The sequence below is a fragment of the Panthera pardus genome, unplaced genomic scaffold (genome assembly GCF_024362965.1).
Source record: "Panthera pardus isolate Hobbes unplaced genomic scaffold, ASM2436296v1 HiC_scaffold_15, whole genome shotgun sequence".
Lineage (NCBI taxonomy): Eukaryota > Metazoa > Chordata > Mammalia > Carnivora > Felidae > Panthera > Panthera pardus.
The window spans coordinates 74,221,921-74,243,996 of record NW_026526710.1 but is presented as its reverse complement, the minus strand read 5'-3'; the positions used below and the strand labels follow the sequence as shown (position 1 = coordinate 74,243,996).

Sequence of the window (22,076 nt, the reverse complement as noted above, 5' to 3'; positions counted from 1 at the left end):
ATTTTTAATGTTTATTTTTATTATTGTTTTTCTTTCCAGAGAGAGAGTATGAGTGGGGGAAGGGCAGAGAGAGGGAGACACAGAATCCAAGGCAGACTCCAGGCTCAGAGCTGTCAGCACAGAGCCAGATGTGGGGCTTGAACTTGTGAACCACCAGATCATGACCTGAGCTGAAGTCGATACTTAACCGACTGAGCCACCCAGGAGCCCCTTTTTTATTTTTTTAATGTTTATTTTTATTTATTTATTTGTTTGTTTATTTATTTATTTTTTGAGAGAGCGAGTGAGCGAGCGAGCGAGCATGAGTGGGGGAAGGGCAGAGAGAGGGAGTTGGGCATTGTACATCTTATATACCAAGTGATTTGTGTATGCTGTCTTAAATATCAATAGCTCCTTCTGCCTGGTCTTCAGTGTTTTATTTTTATGATCAGTAATCGAGTTTAAAGCATTTTGCTTCTTTTGCTTTCTCATGTTTAGGAAATAGCACCAATTGGAATAGAGTTCACTAAGTGAAAAATTTGAGAGAAATAAAGGGTTTTTTTTGTTTTGGTTTGGTTAGTTTGATTTTGTTTTGAAACTTCCACTTGGTTACTGTTAGCTGGACCTGCAGTGGTGGCACAGGCAGAGGTCTTACAAACTAGCGGGAAAGACATGTCAGTGAACGTGGGATTCCAACAGTGTGAGAAGAACCGTAAGAGAAGATTTGGGGGACGGCCAGGGTGGCACACTTAGCTGGACGAGGATGAGAAAAGACTTCTGCCACTGTCTTATCTCCTGAGCCTTTCCCTTGTCCACCTGATAATGTCCACATTAGACCACCCCAGAGATGTACCGTACATTATGGGATCAATTCCTAGCTTGCTTCCTGTTTTTGTTTTTGTTTTTTCCCTTCTGTAAACAGTATTACAACAAACATCTTCATATGAGAATTGTAGTGCACATGTTGGATTATTTTCTCAGGGTACGTTCCTAAAAGTGACATCATTGGATTATGGTATATGACTATTTGGGGAATTATAGATACACAGCATTGAATGGTCTTCCAGAACATGTTTATTTCTATAGAGTATACGAGAGTTAGTTTTCATTACACTCTTGTTGACGTTATTATATTTTTTAATGGATAAGTGTGATAAGCGAATATGGTATCTTCCTGTTCTTTTAGTTTCCATATCAATTATCAGTAAGATCAGACATATTTCATGTATTTATTAGCTCTTTTCTTTTCCTTTCTGAGAGATTTATGCCTGTATTACACCCCCCCTTTTTTTTAATTCGGGATGTTTGCTTGTTCTTCTATGTATATTAATGATTTTAACTCAGGAATTGACTTTTTACCTTTGTCTTAATGTTTTCTCTCCTTTTTTGTGTATTTGTTGTTTTACCTTACACTGATTTCTAAATATCCCTACTATTTTAAAATTGTAGTGATCTCAAGATTTAATAAATTTTAAAAAAGATGATGCTGGAGTTGATATTTAAATTTTCCCTTCCCACTTTCTTCTTCTGGAAAGCCTAGAAAATTTAAATTTTGTGATATTCTGACTTAGAAATGTTATCAAGGATGTTTTAAATTTTGAGAAAGACCTCTCAGCATAAATGTGCATATTTACTTGTTTAATGTTTTTTTTCTTTTTTTTCCCCCCTACCCTCCCACTTCTTCCCCCATGCCTTTACTGCTTAGGTACGAAGCTCTCTTTCCATTAGTATTGTCATGCTTAATGTTTGTCTGGATACAGGTGGAACAAGAAACCCTGCAGCAACGTGGTATTTCCTGCAAACAGAAGGTAGCTGGGCAGAATCGTTGTTGCATTTATTTGAGAATAAATATTGTCTGTTTTAGAAGGAAGTCGCAGTGTTAGTCCATCAAAAATTTTAATGACTGTCATTTAAGGCAGTCATAATTAATTTAGTAATAAAAATGAAACAATTCGTTTGTCAGAAAAATTTTCACTTCTAACAGAAAAGCATGATTTCATTGTTTTATAGGCATTAAACAGGTGGGGCTGAGGGATTATTTGTGAATCATTGATGTACAAAAACATCAATGTAGATGAAGGAGTAGAGGGGAAACAATGTTCTTGATCTTATTTTCTTCTGTTTTCCTATCTAATTTTTCTTTCCCTCAATTTATTTTAGTCACAAGAATATTCAGCATTGTCACAAGTCAGTTCATGAATTTGATCAGAAGGTGCCATTTGTGTTTTCTGTGTTGTTTTTCTCTTTCTAGTGGTCCTATCCCAAATTGTTTATTCTGCTGCCTTAGTGATCGTGGCCTCAGTCCAAATCTTAAGCTGTTTATTCACCACAGTATACTTTGAATTAGCTGAAAGCCAGCTAAATTTTAGGGACACATTTATCATGCTGAGCTATACAGTGAAATTGATGTCTCTTGCCTTTATTTTAGAACTGAAGGTAATTTATAAGAAATTGGTGACAGAATATTTACACTTTTACTGAGGTCAGATAAAAAGAATATTGCAGAAAAACACCTTCGTAGTTGGTCCATTGATCCATCCATAACCGGTTCCAGTTGAGTTTACAGAAAGTAATTGATAATTTAGAATAATGAATTTCAATAATGAAGGAACTTTATTGAAGTATATTAAATAATTACTGTTTTTTAACTTTCAGCCCTGGAATATTAAAACAGTAAATGAAAAGCAGTTTTGATCAGATTCAAATAAATGGTCAGACTGTCCTTAATAGTAAATATTAAATATTTTAATATTAAGTGGATATTAAATTTAAAAGTAACATTTTTGTGTTATTTTTTTAAGTTCTGTTTTTTAATGGAAGAGATTTTTTTTTATATAAAGGAGTATTAAAGTATAAAGTATTAAATTTCTATTAAATTTACTAGAAAATTACATGGGAAGTGGAGGAAGGGGAAGATCTCCCTTTAAACTCCCCCATGAGTTTTTACTTTTACAGAGAAAGGGGGATTAAGCAAGAGTGCATCCACATTATTGGACTTGAGTGACTTTCTATTTTACCAAAAGTAGAAATATTTTATATTTTATAGAGAGAAAATAATTTTTCTACAAATAGAATTAACAGAATAACAAAGAAACAGAGAAATATTTGATTTGATCATGCTTTTTCATATCATGCCATATTTGGGTTTTAGAAGGTCAGGACCCTGAAGAATCAGGACGTCAAAAAAGGAAGAATTACATAGGGATTGAAAGTGAACCATTTACATGGGATAAGGAAAAGCTCACGTCTCCCGTTTATTATACATTCGGCAGTACTACAGCTCCATTCAGCATATTGTTAGCAACGTAGTCTGCCTTTTGGCAGATTTTATTAAGGTGTAATTAAGCTCTAGGAACAGCTTTATTTTGTTTGCTCTGGTCAGTACAGGATAACTTTCTAGCTCTTGTAACTTAGACTGGAAGGTTGCCTTTGAGGGTAGAAGTAAGCGAACCGTTCTTGTGTGTTCGTGTATTTCCAATTGTCTCCCAGGTCACCAGTGTCCGGTTCACCTGCAGTACTGATATAACCCAGTTCCGACAGCTCTATCTGGATGACGTCCGGAGGGCCTTTTTCCTTGTATCCTTTGTTTGGGCTTTGGCTTTAAGGCGCTGCCACCTCCCATTTAGTGGGGTCAGAAGGTGTTTTCCCCTTTTCACTTAATAGTGGTATCACCTGGGAGGGGTTAGCCCCATCAACCGTAATTTTCTTCATATGGCTCGTGTTTTTAAAAAATGGTGAAACTGTAGAAAAGCACACAGAATGATACTAAAAACAAATGTATATGTGTGTATTCCCGCCATCCAAGATATCAACAAGTAATATTTTGTCACATATGTCACACATTTAAAAAAAAAACGAAAACATTACAGCTAAAGCTTAAGTTTTTATTTTTGTTTTTTGTTTTTTTTTTTTAATTCCCAACTCCACTCTAATTTCCCTCGTCCGGAAGAATCCACTATTATGAGTTTGGTTTGTATCTTTTTATGTGTGTATTTTGTACTATACTCATGTTATGTAATATCTTCCTCCCAAAGTTTTTGGATCACATCCGAGGCAACATTGTGTGAAAGTTATTAGTGGTAGAAGTCTAAAGGACAGTATGGGGGAATAAAATCTCACTTTGGGAAGGCTGGCTGATCAGCTGCAATAAGTTCACAGGGAGGTATTTCCTTTGAACCTACCGTGGTGTTCTCCCTCTCTCTGCCTCTTGCTTCTGCCCTCCGTTTTGTTCTGTCTTTGCAGGCTCCTTCCACTCACCCTATACTAATAAACACTCCTTCCCCTGAACCCTTCGTCTCCCTAAAGTATAATTGTATCTTGTCTTTTCTGTTTACTCCCAAGCTTCTTGGAAGAAAAATCCATAGTTGCTGCTACCATTTCCTCCCCATTTATGTACTATAGCCTTACGCCTAGAACGCTCAGAGCAGTGCCTGGCACGTAGTAGCTGTGTGAAGATCTGTCGGATGTCCCTGCTGAGACTGTATCCTCACTGGGTCTGCAGGGGCTCCCTGACCGCACACTCTGGTCTTGAGTTTTACTTGACCACTCTGTAACATTCAGCTCTGTTCACTTCTCTTTTTCTTTTTCCTTGACTTTCAGGACACGAGCCAGGTTTTCTTCGTAGCTTTTACATCAGCTCTATTCTCCTGCACTAAAACTTACTCTTCCTTTGTCTGATTTTGAGTGATGTTCTTCTCCAAGCTCTACGCTTAACTTTCTCCTCTTCCTGTGCCTGGATAATGTCACCCTCTCCTATAGCTTTGACTGACGCCTCCACGCAGACAACTCTGAGGTTTACTTCTCTGGCCTTGAGCTCTCCTGACCTCATGAGCCATATGTCCAGTATTCTGCGGGGCATCATCAAATATATGTCTGAAACTAACAACGGCCCACCCTTCTCCAAAGTCTCTCTCTGGCGGGCCTCATCTCACTGAATGGCATCCCCATACTCCCAACCACCCAGGCCATCAAACTTGTTGTCATATTTAACTATTCCTTGTCCAGTTCTGAAGTCCCACTGTCTGCCCTCATTCTCCATTTCCACTCCCAGTGCACCAGCTCGGACCTTCCTTGCCCCTAACATGAGCTACTGAAATAACTTCCCAATTGATTTCCTGCCTATATTTATTTGTCTCCCTGATTTGAATATCTCACTGTCACTGGTGTTTCTTATTTGTATCGCTCACCTAAAATGTTTGTGGGCTTGTCATTGTCTCCACAGTAAAGTTGAAGGCTTTTTATTAATATGCCACTAATCTATTAGTTAATTAGTATGCCACTAATCTTGCTTTCCTTTCACTGTATCCTTCAATAAACTCTAAGCTTCTGTCATACCTGTTAATATTTCTTGACTATGTCTTTTATTTCCCCACCATTTACCTTAAAAATGCTTCTCATGTACTTCTATATATTGTCATAATCTTAGTTACCATGTGAGCACTTTGAGAGTATTTTACTCGTATTTATATGCTTAGTGCCTAGCTCTGCTTCTGACTCATTCTAGACAATAAATATTGGTTGGTCAGTTGATTGGCTGAGTGAATAGATCCATGAATACATTTGAATCTCAAGTCACCAACTCGAATGCCACTTTTTCACTGAAAGTTGTCATAATTCATACATCCTCTTCAGTGTTTCTTTACCACTTTTGTGTATGTGTCTGTAATAATATAGTAGCTAACATTTATGGAGTCCTTTCAGTGGACCAGGCAGTATTTAAGTACTTTTCTAGCAGTTAGTTCTTAGATACCAATAGGATTAATACTTTTTATTACTGCATTAAAACAGATGTTACGTTTAAGAAGTGTCAAAAAGATGTCTAGCATTTTCTCATGTCTCGTTCTCTGTTGAGTTATTATAGAATATGGTATCTCCTTCCGAGCCTTCCAAAGAACCTGGCACGTTTCACATGTGGTGGGCACACGGTGAGAGTATATGAACTAAAACAGGATTTCACCTAAAGATGCCTGTCACATGCGCTGGGTCCATGTCCTCCTTTTGAAAAAACCATCAGTGGCCAACTACAGATACAACACTCCAACTTGCTTCTGTTAGAGAATTGGAAAATGCCCTCCCAAAGGTGCTAGTGACAAGTGAGGATAACCTCACATGCCTCTTGTTTTTAGCACATCGCCTCTTCAGCCTGGTTCCTTCAAAATTCATTTGCGAGGACATGTAATGGAACATTCGCTTATGACAATTTATGACCAAGTGTACAGGTTAAAAATCAAGTTACCTTCCTGGTAGAATAAGCATATCTTTTCTAAATGAAGGAGAAATTTGTATGAATTCTGACTTGTTTTGGCATTTCCTTAACTCTGTTTAGGTTTTCTTCTTAGTGACAGCATTTTTTGGAACTGGGAACATAGCTTCTGTTAACAGGTAATTAAAAAAAATTTTTTTTAATGTTTATTTATTTTTGAAAGAGAGACAGAGTGTGAGTGGGGGAGGGGCAGAGAGGGAGAGACAGAATCCGAAGCAGGCTCCTGGCCCTGAGCTATCAGCACAGAGCCCGATGCGGGGCTCGAACTCACGCACCGTGAGATCATGACCTGAGCCGAGGTCAGACACTTAACCCAGAGTGTTAAGTGGTGGCCTGAGCCACCCAGGCGCCCTGTTAACAGGTAATTTTAAATGAAAACAGCATATTTTTATAATATGCATTATAGCATAATAAAAAATAATACAAGTTAGATTTCTGTTCTGTACCATACTTTTTATCCCGAAGGATATATTTTGGAGATTGGTGTGCATCGGCACATGCATATCTACTTCATCTGAGTGGCTTCCTAATATTCTTGATACGATGTAAGCTTGTGTTTTAGTAGGAGTAGCTTTCAGAAAGGTAGTTGAAACATCCTTTTTAGTAGAACATTCTTTTAAAGTTACGATGTGAATTCTAAAATCTTTTTTCTTTATGTTGGTTCCTTAGCTTTGATCTTGCCTCTGTCTACTGCTTTCTGACCGTGTTTAGTCCTTTTATGATGGGAGCCCTGATGATGTGGAAGGTTAGTTTTCTTATTTTCTTATTATATTAAGATACCGATTAAGATTATCAATTCATTGTGACATTAAGATAGATTATGTAACACATTACATGACCTTAAGATTATGAAGTCATTCTGACAGAGTGAGATCGCATAGAAAGAAGATACCTTCCCAGACAGTGCTGTATGGGGGGTAGGGCCCTTTAGGTTTTACTCCAAAATATAGCTAACCTTTTTGCCTTATGCTTAAGCCCATTTAACTTCCACAAAGTACAGATTCTCTGTAAATCCTGGGAAGTCCCAGCACAGATGATTAAAGCCTGTGGGGAAGTACAGTGCAAATCAAAGCCGCAGTGCTCCCAGAGATTCTCTATGTTCCCCACAAGACTGCCAACATGTCATAATCTGTTCTCATAATCCACGTACCTAGAATTGATTGATTCACTCACCAGGTACGTCACTGAGTGCTTACATTTACAGTAATGCAGTGGGCACCAGCTGGATGACATGGCACCAAGATCATGACAGACTCCTCAGCTCTGGAGGTTCAGACTCCTGTGGAATGTAATTCATGTTCTTTCCTTTCTTCTGCAGGGTCACTCTGCTTGTCTTATTCCCTCTACCACAGTGCCTGGCACATTTTACGTAGTTAGTATATATCTGCCTAAAATCTGATTACCTTCTGTTCAGATCACAAAAGTAACCATTGTTAAAAGTATGTGTCTCTTAATTAGATTAATATCCCTTTTTTTTTGTTATTGCATTGATACAAATGTGATCCTAAGAAATATCAAAAAGATGTTTTTCTCGTGTCCCATTTTCTACTGAGCTATTGTAAAACATGTTATTTCTTTAACTTTCAATTACAGTTTTTTTCAATTTTTTTAAAACATTTTTATTTATTTTTGAGAGAGAGAGAGAGAGAGACAGAGTATGAATGGAGGAGGGGCAGAGAGAGAGGGAGACACAGAATCGGAAGCAGGCTCCAGGCTCCGAGCTGTCAGCACAGAGCCCGATACGGGACTCGAACCCACCAACCGTGAGATGACCTGAGCCGAAGTTGGACGCTCAACTGACTGAGCCACGTAGGCACCCTCAATTACATTTTTTAATGGTAGTTGCTCTTTTCTTAGTCTATTGAAGAGTATTGGCCTTTCATTAAAAATAAGAAAAAAGTGGGGCACCTGGGTGGCTCAGTTGGTTAAGTGGCTGACTATTGATCTCAGCTCAGGTTATGATTCCAGCGTCGTGGGATGGAGCCCTGCATCAGGCTCTGTGCTGACAGTGTGGAGCCTGTTTGGGATTCTCTCTTTCCCTCTCTCTGCCCCTCCCCTGCTCAAACTCTCTCTCAAAAAAATAATAATAATAATTAAAAAATAAAAAAGTAAAGAAGGGGCTTTGTCAGTTGAGCTTCTGACTCTTGAGTTCGGCCCAGGTAATGACCCCAGGGTCGTGGGATCAAGCTCCTTGTCAGGCTCCATGATGAGTATGGAACCTGCTGAAGATTCTCTCTCTCTCTGTCTCTCTCCCCTCCCTCGCCCCTCCCCCAATCTCCTGAGTGCTCTCTCTCTCTCAAAAAAAAAAAAAAAGAACTTCCTTTAAAAAAAAAAAAACAAAGAAAAACAAAAGTTTAAATTAAAATACTAGATCTTTACTCTCCAGCCACATTCAGAGCTGTACTGACATAATGCACTGGATGGCTTTTTTGACTGATGTGGCCAGAAGGGAAGGTCCTCCCAAACTGTATTTTATTTCACTCGCAACAATCTTATCCAGTCTTGAACATCATTTCTTTTCATTAGCTTCTCTCTCCTTTCTTTTTATTATATATCAAGTGCGCGCGCGCGCGCGTGTGTGTATACACATACTTAATTGGTTACTGGAAAGCAGTATCTCAAAATATTAACGGTGTTAGCTCTGGATTATGGATTTTCAATCAGTATAAATTGTATTATAACTTTCTCAATTTTTTAATAAATATTTTACAGTGAGTCTAAGTTGTTTAATCAGAAATAAAGTTGTATTAAGATAAATGAATAAAAAGCAATGGCAGAACAGCTAAATCATGTATATAGAGTTAAAGTATCAAGTGACCAGATGGGTTCAGGGATCTGTGAATCAAATTATCAGGCTCTCTAATTTATTTGATTTGGGGCATTCTGTGCCTCTCATACTCTCTTGGAATCATTTGAACAGGGTCATTAATTACTATAATGACGTAAATCAAAAATTTATATTAGGTTTTATTTGGAATGAGTGTTGATATTTGTTATCTTTTTATACTACATATGCTATTGATGTTGATTTTTAAATCTATTTCATCACTATTCTGTATATCATTGATCTCATGGTTTTCAGAGTTTGCTCTTTACTAACGTAGATAAAATTTGTTTGAGAGGTTAAATTACTGCTATAAGCAGAAAAAGCATTTATTTTTAAGTTTTTCAAATTCTTCAACTACCCATGGCATGGTTTGTTGTCCTTTTAAACAGATTTTAATCCCCTTCGTTCTTGTGATGTGTGCTTTTGAAGCAGTTCAGTTAACTACGCAGTTATCATCAAAAAGGTAAGGTGAATATTTAAGAAGCATTGGATTTGTCCATGTTGAGGCAGTCAGAGTAAACGTGATTACTAAGATGCTGTAAAATGGTTGTTTATTATAAAAATGGGGAAAAAATGTTGTACCCTTGTAGCCAGAGTTCAGCTGTCATTAGAGAAAATTAGTTGATTAGAGCCTCTAGCAGACAAATATGCTTTCTCAACAATAAAATGTTATTAGAATATTATCCAAGCTAGCATAGAGCTTCCCTAGAAAACAGTAAAACGTAAATGTTAAATTATAGTTAATGACTTGTTTATCATAGATATAACTGTGCTTACAAAACACAAGGGATATCATTCTCTTCTTTTGGGTTATTTCTTAAATATGTATGAGACAAATGTGTAACATTATTTCATTTTACATGGCTTTAAATGAACTGTTCTGCATGTCAATAATTTGCATAGTTTCTTAGTCTTGTTTTCTACACATTTGACAAGTGGAATGGGAATTATTCCTTCTAAGTTTTGAGAAATTTCTGAGCAGTCAGTCTTACGCAATCAAGACTCTGGAAGAGAAGCTGTCAACTCAACTATTTGCTTTTTTTAACCAATAAAATTGCCTCATCAGCATGGGACTGATCAGGCTCTTTGAAAGACACTTGAGATAAATATGAAGCTTCTTAGCAGTTATTCTTGAATCAAACTGGCATATTCAATGCTGAAAGAAATAACTAATATTAGCATAAATTTGCATACTCTTTTTGATGAGTTTAAGCCAGAACTGAGTTTAGCATATTCTTATGCATCTGCTGTAATAGTAATAATTTTACAAGATTTTCTTCCACCGTTTAAAAATAGTAGCAATTTCTTTCCGGTTTAATTTAGTATTTTTACAGCATATTTACATGAATTTAACATTGAAAACATACCTTGTCAATATCACATGAAAATAGTTAGATGCAATAAAAAAAACCTGGCAAACGACATGCACTTCTTGCATCTCTGTGAGCGGATACATGTTTGTTGGCAGGGATTTTAATGTGGAACAAGGAAGAGCTGGTGTGGTGTGGAATGAGAAGTGGAGGGTGTGTACGTGTATAGTAACTGTGTCCTGAGACTGGCACAACAAAAGACTAACTATCAAGGTAGAGAACAGAGGCCAAGGAGACAAAGTCAAGACTTCAGAAATGTCTTCTCTGTTGAATTCTAAAGCTTTACAAGTCACTTGAATTTCCCCCTCAATGTCACAGTGACCCCTCAGATTTAATATGCCACAGGCTGAGCCCGGCAATTCCTTTTCTGCCCGGTGAGAACCAGCTCCTCACCTTGTCTTCTTTATCTGATTCATCACACAAGCCCAAGTCCATCGCTCCCTACCTGCCACTTGCTAAAGTAGCCACTTGCTAAATATCACTGATAGCATCTCTCCTTTTTATCCTCATTTTCAATCTCAGCGTTTATGTTGCTAAGCATCTTCTTACAACACAATTTTTGAAAGCCTAGGGGTTAAGGTGGAGGCAGAATTTATACTAATGACTGGCTTGTTAGAGACATAATGCCAGGGATGGGTTCAGTATAACAAACCCGTGAGATGATTCTAACTGCTTTTCTTTTAACTCATTGCTTAAGTTAGTCTTAAACAAAGGTGAAGTAGAAAAGCTGTGTTCATATTATTTTATTTTTCATGACTTTAAAATTAATTTATCGGGGCACCTAGGTGGCTCAGTCGGTTGGGCCTCCGACTTCGACTCAGGTCATGATCTCGGTGTTCATCAGTTCGAGCCCCGCGTCGGCTCTGTGCTGACAGCTCGGAGCCTGGAGCCTGCTTCGCATTCTGTCTCTCTCTCTCTCTTTCTCTCTCTCTCTCTGCCCCTCCCCCCTCTCAAAAATAAAACATAAAAACATTAAAAAAAATTAACTTATCTATTTTCTCAGCCTTGATAACTGGCTTCATCTCAGAAGACTTGTGTATTTTGGGTAGAGGTCATTAAAAGGAAGTATCCAGGCATGAAGATTACTTAATGGTTGATCCATTAAGGATGCTTTTGAAAACAACAAAAAAAGATGTTTTTGGTTTTAAAAAATGAAAATCTAAGCAATAGTAGCTGAAATAGGGAATTATGTGTCTCACATAACATGGGGTGCAGAGGTTGGCAGTCCAGAGCTGGTGTGATATCATCAGCAACCCTGCCTTTTTGCTTTTCCATTCTTAGAGTTTGGCCTTTCTCCTCATACCTCCATGCATCATATCTACCATCCAGGTAGGAAGAAGGACCATTAGGGGACGAGGCAAAGAGATGTGTCAGCTCGTTCTCCCCTCCCATCAGGGAAGCAGTGTCTTTCCCAAATGACCCATCCAACGTATTTCAGAGTATGTCTGAATGAGCAGAACTCCAAGGGGCACGTGTTCCTTCTAACCTGGAAGGTGGTTAGAGAGAAAGAAGTTGTGGCTTGGAGTGAGTGTTGGAAACAGACAACCCAAAGTGTCTTTCACAGCTGATGAGGATATTTTCAGGCCAGTCTATTTCACAGCATGAGGTGATGTGGAATTTGAAGACCTTCCTCACCTTCATCATGCATCAAAGCATAAGAGAGTACTGGACAGCAGTGAAGAATGAGAAGAGTTTTAGAATTACAGAAGGATTCAACAACCAACCAAATAATGAGACCTAAAAGGGATAATTTTCAGTTCTATATTTGAGTACATACTCAACTATACAAGAGAGCCATGGCTAAACAGTAGTGATTGAAAAAGAATGTGTGTGTGTGTGGGGGGGGGGGGGGGGGCTAAATTGTGATCCAGCAGCCAAAAAGCTAGTTTCTCATGCCCTGCACTAATTGAAATGAATGTAAGATGTTTTGAAACTATCACTTTGAATATTCTGTTTTGTTCTGTTAGATGTTTTGATCTTCAGGATGTATGCTCCCGTATTTAGGAATCCAAATTTGAATCAGAATTACACCAATATCGAATCACTTTTATTGGAAGAGCACTTTCCAGGAGAAATTCTATTAAGTCAGCTTAATTTTTTAATTAATTTTATATGAGGTAATTTTAAGTTACTTCCAAATGTTTTCATTTTGATTTTTAATTTATTGAAATTATTTTTATTGAGGTCAATTTTTAAAATTTTGGTTCCTTTATCTAATTTTTATCTATCGTAAAGTCTAAGAATTTTTAGCTCATGCTGGTGTGATTTTTTTTTTTTTTTTTTTGTAATGGTTATTATCTCCAGCAGGTCTAATGTACCTAGGTCAGATTATAGACCTGGTTTTTGTCAAGAAGGTTTGCTTCCTCCATCATTGCTTTGTCAGTTACAGATTTTACCGTGAGTGGTTTTAGCTTTCTACAGTGTTATCTGGTGTTGTTTCCACTGCATCTGATTTTTTCTGGGTCAAATTTTGTAGTGTTCTCTGGACCCAAAAGGAAGAAGTTAAGTCAGTCTTGTATCTACAAGAGATGTCACAACGTGTAGTAGTAGCCATTTTCAATTTTATTTTACGCCGATTGCTTCTACCGTTCATTTAGCACGTGATGTTTTCAATTTCCGTTTTGTTCCAGCCACTGTTCTAGCTGCTGGTAATACACTGGTGAATAGGGCTTACCATCTACTCAGTGAGACAAATAATAAATAAAACGTTTGCCATAAAATGTCAGGTTGTGTTAAATGTCAGGAGAAAAATAGATTGGAGAGACATTTAAGCAGAGACAGGAATAAACACAGAATGAACCATGAAACCGTACGAAGAAAGAGCACTTTCAGGTAGAGAGGGTGTGGAGCACGCAGAGGGCCTGAGGTGAGACCATGTATTGGAAGGACAGCACCAGGGCCAGGCGTAAGTGGAGGGTGCTAGCAGGAGAACTGGAGGAAGTAAAGCTGGAGAGGTAGGCAGGGACCAGATCATATGAGGCCATTTAGGCCAAAGTTTGGACTTGCAAAATTTTCCTAGTTGTGGCAAGAAGCCACTGGAAGGCTCAAAGGCTACTTTGTCTGTTGTATGGATAATAACTTGGGGACAAGAGTCAAAGCAGGGAGATCAGTTAAGAGACCATTAGAGATGAGCGATCATAGTGTGTCGGTGGAGGTGGTAAGAGGGAACATTCATTATCATTTGTATAAAAACCCAGTAGCATGTATTTGTTTCCTGAATCGGGGGGTATTCATGGGACAGACTCATAGGATCTAGGTGCTGAGTAGTGGGAAAACATCTTAGAGATAAAACACCCAAACTCATCTGCTTTTAATGGAAATGTTACATCCAGGACAGGAAAATAATAATCCCATCCTCCTGTCACAGTGATTTGATCACCATAGGTATCGAACACTCTGTTACTTTTATGCCTTCTTGTCTGAACACTATATGAATAAAGCAAGGTGAACAAAGGACACATTCAGGGAAAATGGTAAGCGTGCTGAAGTTTTCTGAGAGGAGATAGTGCCTTGGGGAGACATTGGGCATCGTGGCTGGGGAGCAGAGGCCCTGAGGCCAGACGCGCTGTGCTGAAAGTCGGCCCTCTCACTAGCTGTGTGACTTGGGCAACTTCTCTGTTCCTCAGTCTCCACAGAATAGTTCAAAATTTGCTCTGGAAAAGCTTTTTCCTTGTTGTTAATTAAGTCTTAGATCAGACATCATACTGTCCGATGTACTTTTCTTAGTCAGCTGCCCTCCCCTCCAATTCCTAGGTAATTTAGGTAACTCATATGGTGATGAACTGTTTCTTATTTTTCTGTCTCACACCCTGTTGTGGGCTCAGTTGTACACCACCCACCCCCCCAGCCCACCAGAGGCATATGTTGAATGGGACTATATTTGAAATAGGACCTTTAAAGAAATAATGAAGGTAAAATGAGGTCATCTGAGTGGGCCCTAATCCAATACAACTGGTGTCCTTATAAGAAGAAGAGATCAGGACACAGACACAAACAGAGGAGAGACTGTGTGAACACAGAGGGAGAACATGGCCATCCCCAGGCCAAGGAAAGAGGCCTCAGAAGGAGGGCAGCCATGTTGACACCTTGATCTCAAACTTAGCCTCCAGAACTGGGAGAGAACACATCGCTGGTGTTGAAGCCGCCCGTCTGTGGTACTTTGTTATGACAGCTTCAGCAAACTAATGCACACCCTATGAACTCTGTAAGGGCAGAGATCATATCTTTCACCGTGTCCTTAATTGTATCTAAAGTTTTGTTATAAGGAGTAAGAAAGAAATCAGTAGTAGTAGGCAGGCAGGCACTGTATTAGATACTTGACATGTATTACTTGACTTAATTTCCCCAACAGTACTATGAAGTAGCGGTTACCCTGCCCATTCTATAGATAGGGAAACCGAGGCTAAGAAGATAGTAAGTCTTCTTACCATCAGGTGTGTTTTACTTTAAAAAGGGTTGCAGAACATCATCTGTGTCCCACAGTAAAACATGGTTTTAGAAAAACATTTAAAAATATCAAACAAAACTTCAAAAAATATATTTAAAAGTCTGTTGCATTTATTTTTTTTTTTACATTTTTTTCACTTTAGAGAGAGAGAGAGTGCAAGTGGGGGAGAGGGGCAGAGGAAGAGAAAGAGAATCATAAGCAGGCTCCATACTCTGAGTGGGAGCCTAACGCGGGCTCGATCCCTCAACCTCAGGATCATGACCTGAGCTAAAATCAAGAGTCGACCGTTCAGCTGACTGAGCCACCCAGGCACCCCAAATCTGTTGCATTTAAATTGCCTTTATTTTTTAATTCTTGTTCCCGAAGAACTACAGCCATAGGGTAGAATTTTTGTTTCACGGATTTTGATTCAAAGAAGGAAAGCAGTTTGAAATAATTGGGGCTGTGTAAATTGGGGTAGATTCTGTAACTGGAACCATTAAAGCCCATGCTTTCATCGAGATTACTACTTTGAGAATTGATACTTTGGACAGAAGGTTGTACTGAATGACCTTTGCGCTCTCCACAAACTCTTAGTTTAACACACTTCTTGTATGTCTGTTACATCAGACTTGCTTTGAATGGTAACAGCACTTCACTTAGGATAAGTCTGACTTGTGCTACATATCTATGTATGTGAACTATTGAGTTACATTTCTATATTTCAGACCTATAGTCAGAAAAACAATTATGTCTTAAAAAGAAGTCAAGGATTATTTTAGACTAGGAGCACTGATTTTAGACTAGTTGAAATGGAATTGTGTAATGAAATTCAATAATTGATCACATGAGTTTGCCTGGGAGGAAAGACTTTTTTAGAACATTAAATTTATAAATGAGATGAGAGAAATCTGCAGCTTTCTTGCACCTCTGTAGTGTATATAGAAATTTAAAATTCTATGAACACTTTCCATTGTTGTTTTCTATTTGGACTTATGAGAAAAGCACCAGTTGATTTTAGGATTTGCATTTTCTCCCTTGTATTATCTAATTGCTGTGATACCTTAATGCGGAGGGAAATTTGTCCATTTCTTCAACTAAAAAAGCTAAGATTCTGTATTACCCATGAGCATTAAATTTTTCATTGCCTTGTTAAGGAAATCAAGTGGGCATGCTGTGATTTTTTTTTTTAAGCCTTGACCAAAATCTTACATCTTACATAAAAATTAACTCAAAATGGACCACAGATTCAGACTTTTAGGAAAAGCATCAAAGAAAAATCTTTGAGACTTGGGCTAGGAAAAGAGTTAGGCTTGACACCAAAACCATGGTCCATAGAAGGAATAATTGATAAGTTGGACTTGATGAAAATTAAAAGCTTTTGCTCTGCAAAAGAGAAGACCCTGTTAACAGAATGAAAAGACAAGCCCATACTGGCAGAGCATAGTTACAAACTGTGTATCTGACCAAGGACTACTATCTGGAATATGTAAAGAACTCTCAAAACTCAACAGTACACACCAGACAATTTAATGACAAAATGAACAGAAGACCTGAGAGCATATACAGATGGCAGAGAAGCTGAAGAAAAGATGTTCAGCATTGCTAATGATTAAGGAAATGCGTATTAAAACCACAGTGAGGTATCGTCACACAACAATCCAAATAGCTAAGATAAAAAGTAGTGACACCAAAAACTAGTGAAGATGCCAAGAAATTGCTCTCAGACATTACAAATGAGAACGTATATGGTATAAGCACTCTGAAAAGAGTTTTAGTTTCTTATAAAACTAAACACACAACTGCCATAAGATCCAACAACTGCACTCTGTAGTATTTTTCCCAGAGAAATCTACTGTACCCAGGTGTTTATAGCAGCTTTATTTGTAATGTCCTTCAGTGCTTAACATGGTTAAGCAGGCTGTGGTACATCCACAAATGGATTACTACACAGCAATAAAACGGATGAAACTATTGATACATACAGTACCTCAGATGAATTCAAGAGAATTAAGCTGAATGAAAAAAAATAGATTCCCAAAAGGTCACAAAGTATTACATAAATGATTCGACTTACACAACAGTCTTGAAATGACGAAATTATAGAAATGGAGAAGAGTTAGTGGTTCTCATGGGATTAGGCAGAGGGTTGGTGCAGGGAGGATAGATGTGGCCTAAAAGAGCATCATGAGGGATCCTAGTAATGATGGGAATGTTCTGTATCTTGACAGTATCACTGTCAATATCCTTGATGCGATACTGTACGATAGTTTTGTAAGATACTACCTTGGGGGGAACTAGGCAAGGGGTACCTGAGATCCCTCTATATTATTTCTTGTAATTGCCTGTGATTATCTCAAGGTAAAAAGCTTTATTAAAAAATCATAATTCGTGTCCCTTTCCTACTGTTGAAATAAATATTCAAAATGTTAAATAACATTTTTGGGTTCCGGCCCGTCACTGTATGTCAATTGCCAATGATAACACGAAAAGAGCTCTTTTCCAAAAAAGTAGTATTCTCAGAAGAAAAAGTGCTAACAGAATATTGGATTATTTGGTTGTTGTAATTTTTATTTTGCGGTGCTTTTAAAATGTGCCTGTTCTATTATGTGTAATCTATCTTTATTTTTTTCCAGCCTTTTTCTCATGGTTCTCGTCATATCAGACATTATGGCTTTGGTAAGGCATTATTGGATATTCAGTGTAAATAAGATTGAGAAGTTAAGTGCTGATTTAATTTAATCAAGAGAAATCTGAATGCATTTCTGTACATGAAATCCTTAGATATTAAGTTAAAAGTACTGGCATAATTTACACATATAAATTACTTTCTTTTTATATGACTTGTGCAGGAAGGGTGTTCTTCTGAAGGTATCAGAAGTCTTCCCACTTGATTTATTTCAATCTGTCATTTTATACCTAGTCTTCCATGGTGCATTATGTCTGAAATGAACCTTCCATAGGAAGTTAACAGGAAAAGCTAACTTTAGATATAGGTAATACATCATTTCCGTGCTTGAAATGTTGATTATTTTAACTCTTCTCTCAGATTGAGAGAAGGGAGGAAAGGAAGGAAGGAAAGAGGAAATAGAGCTTTTTAAGTTGGAAAATGTTACCAAGTTGATGGCTCTAATAAGTGAGTTCTGAGTAAAGAGCAGGTAGGTGAGCCTCTCGTATGGAGTATATTCACAAAAAGAACATACTTTACACCTGCAAGTTCAGGGGGTTCTCAAAACTGCTCTCAGGTTTGATAATTCGCTAGAAGGATGAAACTCACTGAAAATTGTTATATACGCAGTTATGGTTTATTATAGGAAAGGATACAGATTGAAGTTAGCCAAGGGAAAAAACTCAGAAGGCAGAGTCTAGGAGGGGACCTCTGGTCCTCTTGTCCTTATGGAGTCATGACAGCATCCATGTGTGACGTACACAGGGAGTCCTGCCAACCAGGCTCACCAGAGCCCCCGTGTCAACTTTTTAATGGGGATCAATCACATTTTGTTCCCTTGGCTGACCTTTAACGTCCAGCCCTTCTAGAGGTGGAACTGATACCACATGGCCCAAAGCCCCCAAAATAAGATTGTCCAGTGGCTAAGGCTCCAGGCAAATACACCCATCAGGCATGACATCCCATGGGGCTAGATGTCACCCCAAGTAACTGAAGGCAAAGGCCAGACCTCTCTTTGGGCAAAACTAATTCTTCACTATACAACATCCTATGCTAGAACTGATTAGAGACACCAAGTAGCATTAACTTCCCAAATCAGATTCCTAGTCACTTGATTTAGATGAGAGCATTTTTGTGTTCTATTGAACTGGATATCCAGTATATTTATGAAATTGATTACACATAATAATGTCAGGACAAATCAGCTTTCAATTTTTCTCAAAAGGGGCCAATAAACAAGACATGTTAACAGAAGGGAATTTAAATTCTGATTAATTTTATAAAGAGTCATATTGCTTAATTTAGCTTACAAAGCCGTTTGTGGCCTAACTTCTGCTTACTTGACCCACATCACCTCGCACCGTGTTTTCTCCACACCAGCCTCACATTGGCCTTGCCACGCTATGCCTGGACTCTTGGCATTTATATAGGTTATTCCCTCTCGCAGGAACATACTTCTCTGATGTCCTCAGACTCCTCTTTCAACTGACTATTACTTTTTACTTAGATTTGTAGACTTTTTATTGGGACAGCCTTCCCTTCTACTCCATCTGGGGTATGTACCCCTTCTTCTATGCTCCCATAATTGCCTGTGTTTTCTAGTGATAACACTCTTCACACACACACACACACACACACACACACACACACCCCTAATAATTTTGTTGAATTCACTAGATTATACAACTCCTGAGAGTTTATTTGTAGGACCTAACACAGTGATTAGCACATAGTACACTGCCAATAAATATTTGTTGATAAATGGATGTTACGGCTTTTTTCCACATAGGTCTTTGGTATTACATAGTGTCTTTTATTAAAATTGGTTATCTTTGGGGCACCTGGCTGGCTTAGTTGGTACACCCTGTGACTCTTGATCTCGGGGCCATGAGTTCAAGCCCCACATTGGGCATAGAGCTTACTGAAAAAAGAATTAAGTTAGTTATCTTTATTTCTAGTTATTCATAAATGTCACTTTTGTGTTCATTTGAATGGTAATGCTATACCTAGCTTTAGTCCAAGGAAAAATTCCTGGAAAGGGCATATTCTTCTAGCTTCTAGTTAGATATTGGTTATAAGAGGTCAGAAATCTGAAACCCATAATCCTAAAACATTGTTTTTCAGCTGAATCCAAATACCTTTGTTTTTGATGGAGCCCTATTTTGTTTTATTTTACAGCATTTTTTCTTCTTGGTCAAGGATTATGGCAGCTGGCTTGATATTGGAACAAGGTGCAGTATATATTCATGTAGAAATTCTTAACAGTACGGTAAAAAAAAAAAAAAAAAAAGTAACTTGATACCTTAGTAGAAGGTGCCAGTTTGAGTTTTGAGGTAAGCATAGCAAGTAGCAATTATTTTAAACCTTTGGAAGTGAGACCCATCTCTCCAATTCTCGGCATTTTCTTGGGACAGTGTAGGGATCGATGGGAACCCTGGAGAGCAGGGAAGGTGCAAGAGACACTGCTTGAATCCGACCGGGATTTTCAGAGAAGGTCACTTCCAGAATCTGCGTGTTCTCCGTATCTGTCAATCTCTTTAGAGAAATGATGCTACTCAGTTGAAGTATGAAGTTTATGTGGCAGTTTCAATTGCATGTAATCATTATCTGCCCCTTAGAATCTTTAATATGAGAACATTTAATGTGGGAAACATACACCAGTGTTATTTAAAGTATAATCTGAACCAAAAGTCTATTTTTTTCTTTGTTGTGATTTGACTGTGAATGATTGCTGTAATCTGTTACATTTCTTCTCTTTGAAAGAAAGAGAGTGGGAGCACGAGTGGGGGAGGGACAGAGAAGGGAGGAGAGAGAATCCCAAGCAGGCTCCACACTGTCAGCACAGAGCTTGACATGGGGCTTAAACCCATGAACTGTGAGATCATGACCTGAGCTGAGATCAAGAGTCAGATGCTTAACTGACTGAGCTACCCAAGCAGCCCTAGACTGATTCTGTTTCATTCAGTCAACATTCATTCAGCACTTGCGTTGCTGGGAATTGTGTAGGCCTGGGTGAGACTGTTAGATCTTCTCTCCTTTCTTCCTACCTCTTAGGCAGCTCACTCCCGGTACTGCCTCGTTATTCATAGACGTGTTTGCCTCCCTGCCTCATCCGATTTGAATCTCTTTCATTCGATGTGTGCCAGGCATGTAAAGGTCCTCCCTAGGCCATTTTGTTTTCACTGCTCTTAAGCTTGAATGCTTAGGGAACGTTTTGGTGTCTCCTCCTCTGATCCCAAAGTGTCCAGACAAGATAACGGGTCAGAGCATGAGCTTTAGACCAGGGCAGCTAGGGTTGAACAGTTTCTGCCACATTTTAGCTGAGAGACCATCTGCAAGAGATCTAATCCCTCTCACCTCTCCCCTGTCTTGTGTAGTCGTCCGAATGAATTACTCCATGTAGAGTATTTAGCACAGTGTCCAGCATCTAATAAGCTTCAGTAAAGGCAACTATTAGTATTGATGTTATTCTAGTCTTTATCCTTCACACTGCTTCTTGTGTTTGACATACTTCCCTTTACTCTCCAAAGTTTGATTAATTTGTTTTCATCTTAGACATAGGCCAGAATTTTGTTTGGAACATATTCTTGTTAAATATAGTATTTTTGTGTGAGACTTCTAGGTTGTTTTTGTTTGTTTGTTTGTTTGTTTGTTTGTTTGTTTGTTTTAGAAAGAGAGTGTGTGTGTGTGATCAGGGAGACAGGGGCAGAGGGAAAGAGAGCATTTTAAGCAGACCGTGCTCAGCACAGAGCCCGATGCAGAGCTCGATCCTACAATCCTGGGAATATGACCTGAGTCGAAATCAAGGGTCGGACACTCAACCAACTGAGCCACCCAGGCACCCCTTTTCATCTTATTTTTAATTGTGGTAAAATACAGATAATAAAATTTACCATCTTAATGTTTTTTAAGTGTGCAGTCCAGCAGCATTAACTTCATTCCTACTGTGTAGGAATGTGATTATCACCATCACCCATCTCTAGCACCGAGAGTTAGGGTGAGCCTGACTGTAGAAGAGAACGCGGGCACTTTTGGGGTAATGGAAATGTTCTGCACCTTAACAGTGATGATGGTCACCTGGGTGCACCATTCGTCAATACTCATCTAACTGGACACTTAAAAATTAGTTCCATTTTCCTACATATAAATTATACGTCAAAATTGACTCAGAAGGACAAATAGAAGAAAAACTGGCTAATAGCAAACAGATCTAAAATTGAAGCGAGTGGGTTATAGTATAAGCAGGCTCGGTTCTCCTCTTTCCTAGCAGGGACTGAATATATTATGTTTTAAATCGATGTATCAGTTAACAGCACCATAAAGACATTCGTGTTCAGGAGGTAAAGCACCAGAAGACCTAAAAAGGGAAGTGACTAAAGCAGCCACCCTGAGAAGCGGGTAAGGAGGAAGGAGGACTGTTGGTTTTCATTATAAATCTTTCTCCACTATTTTGTGTTTTTAGCACTGCATGTATAACTGATAAAAATGAAAGGAAAATGGATAAATGAGATGGGAGATCAGGAAATAGAGTCATAAGTGTAGAG

At 38.4% G+C, this 22,076-nt stretch overlaps 1 protein-coding gene across 11 annotated transcripts in view; it reads left to right on the top strand.

Moving 5' to 3' along the window:
• The window catches only part of PIGN (phosphatidylinositol glycan anchor biosynthesis class N), a 103,136-nt gene that overhangs the window by 74,685 nt on the left and 6,375 nt on the right, over positions 1-22,076 (top strand). For 10 of the 11 annotated variants that reach the window (XM_053902786.1, XM_053902789.1, XM_053902795.1 and 7 more), the window contains 7 exons: positions 1,685-1,787; positions 3,469-3,555; positions 6,305-6,360; positions 6,911-6,986; positions 9,458-9,531; positions 17,501-17,543; positions 19,711-19,763. In XM_053902786.1, coding sequence (XP_053758761.1) covers positions 1,685-1,787; positions 3,469-3,555; positions 6,305-6,360; positions 6,911-6,986; positions 9,458-9,531; positions 17,501-17,543; positions 19,711-19,763 — 492 coding nt within the window. The remainder of the gene's footprint in view (positions 1-1,684; positions 1,788-3,468; positions 3,556-6,304; positions 6,361-6,910; positions 6,987-9,457; positions 9,532-17,500; positions 17,544-19,710; positions 19,764-22,076) is intronic. The other variant, XM_053902794.1, reaches the window with a different exon arrangement.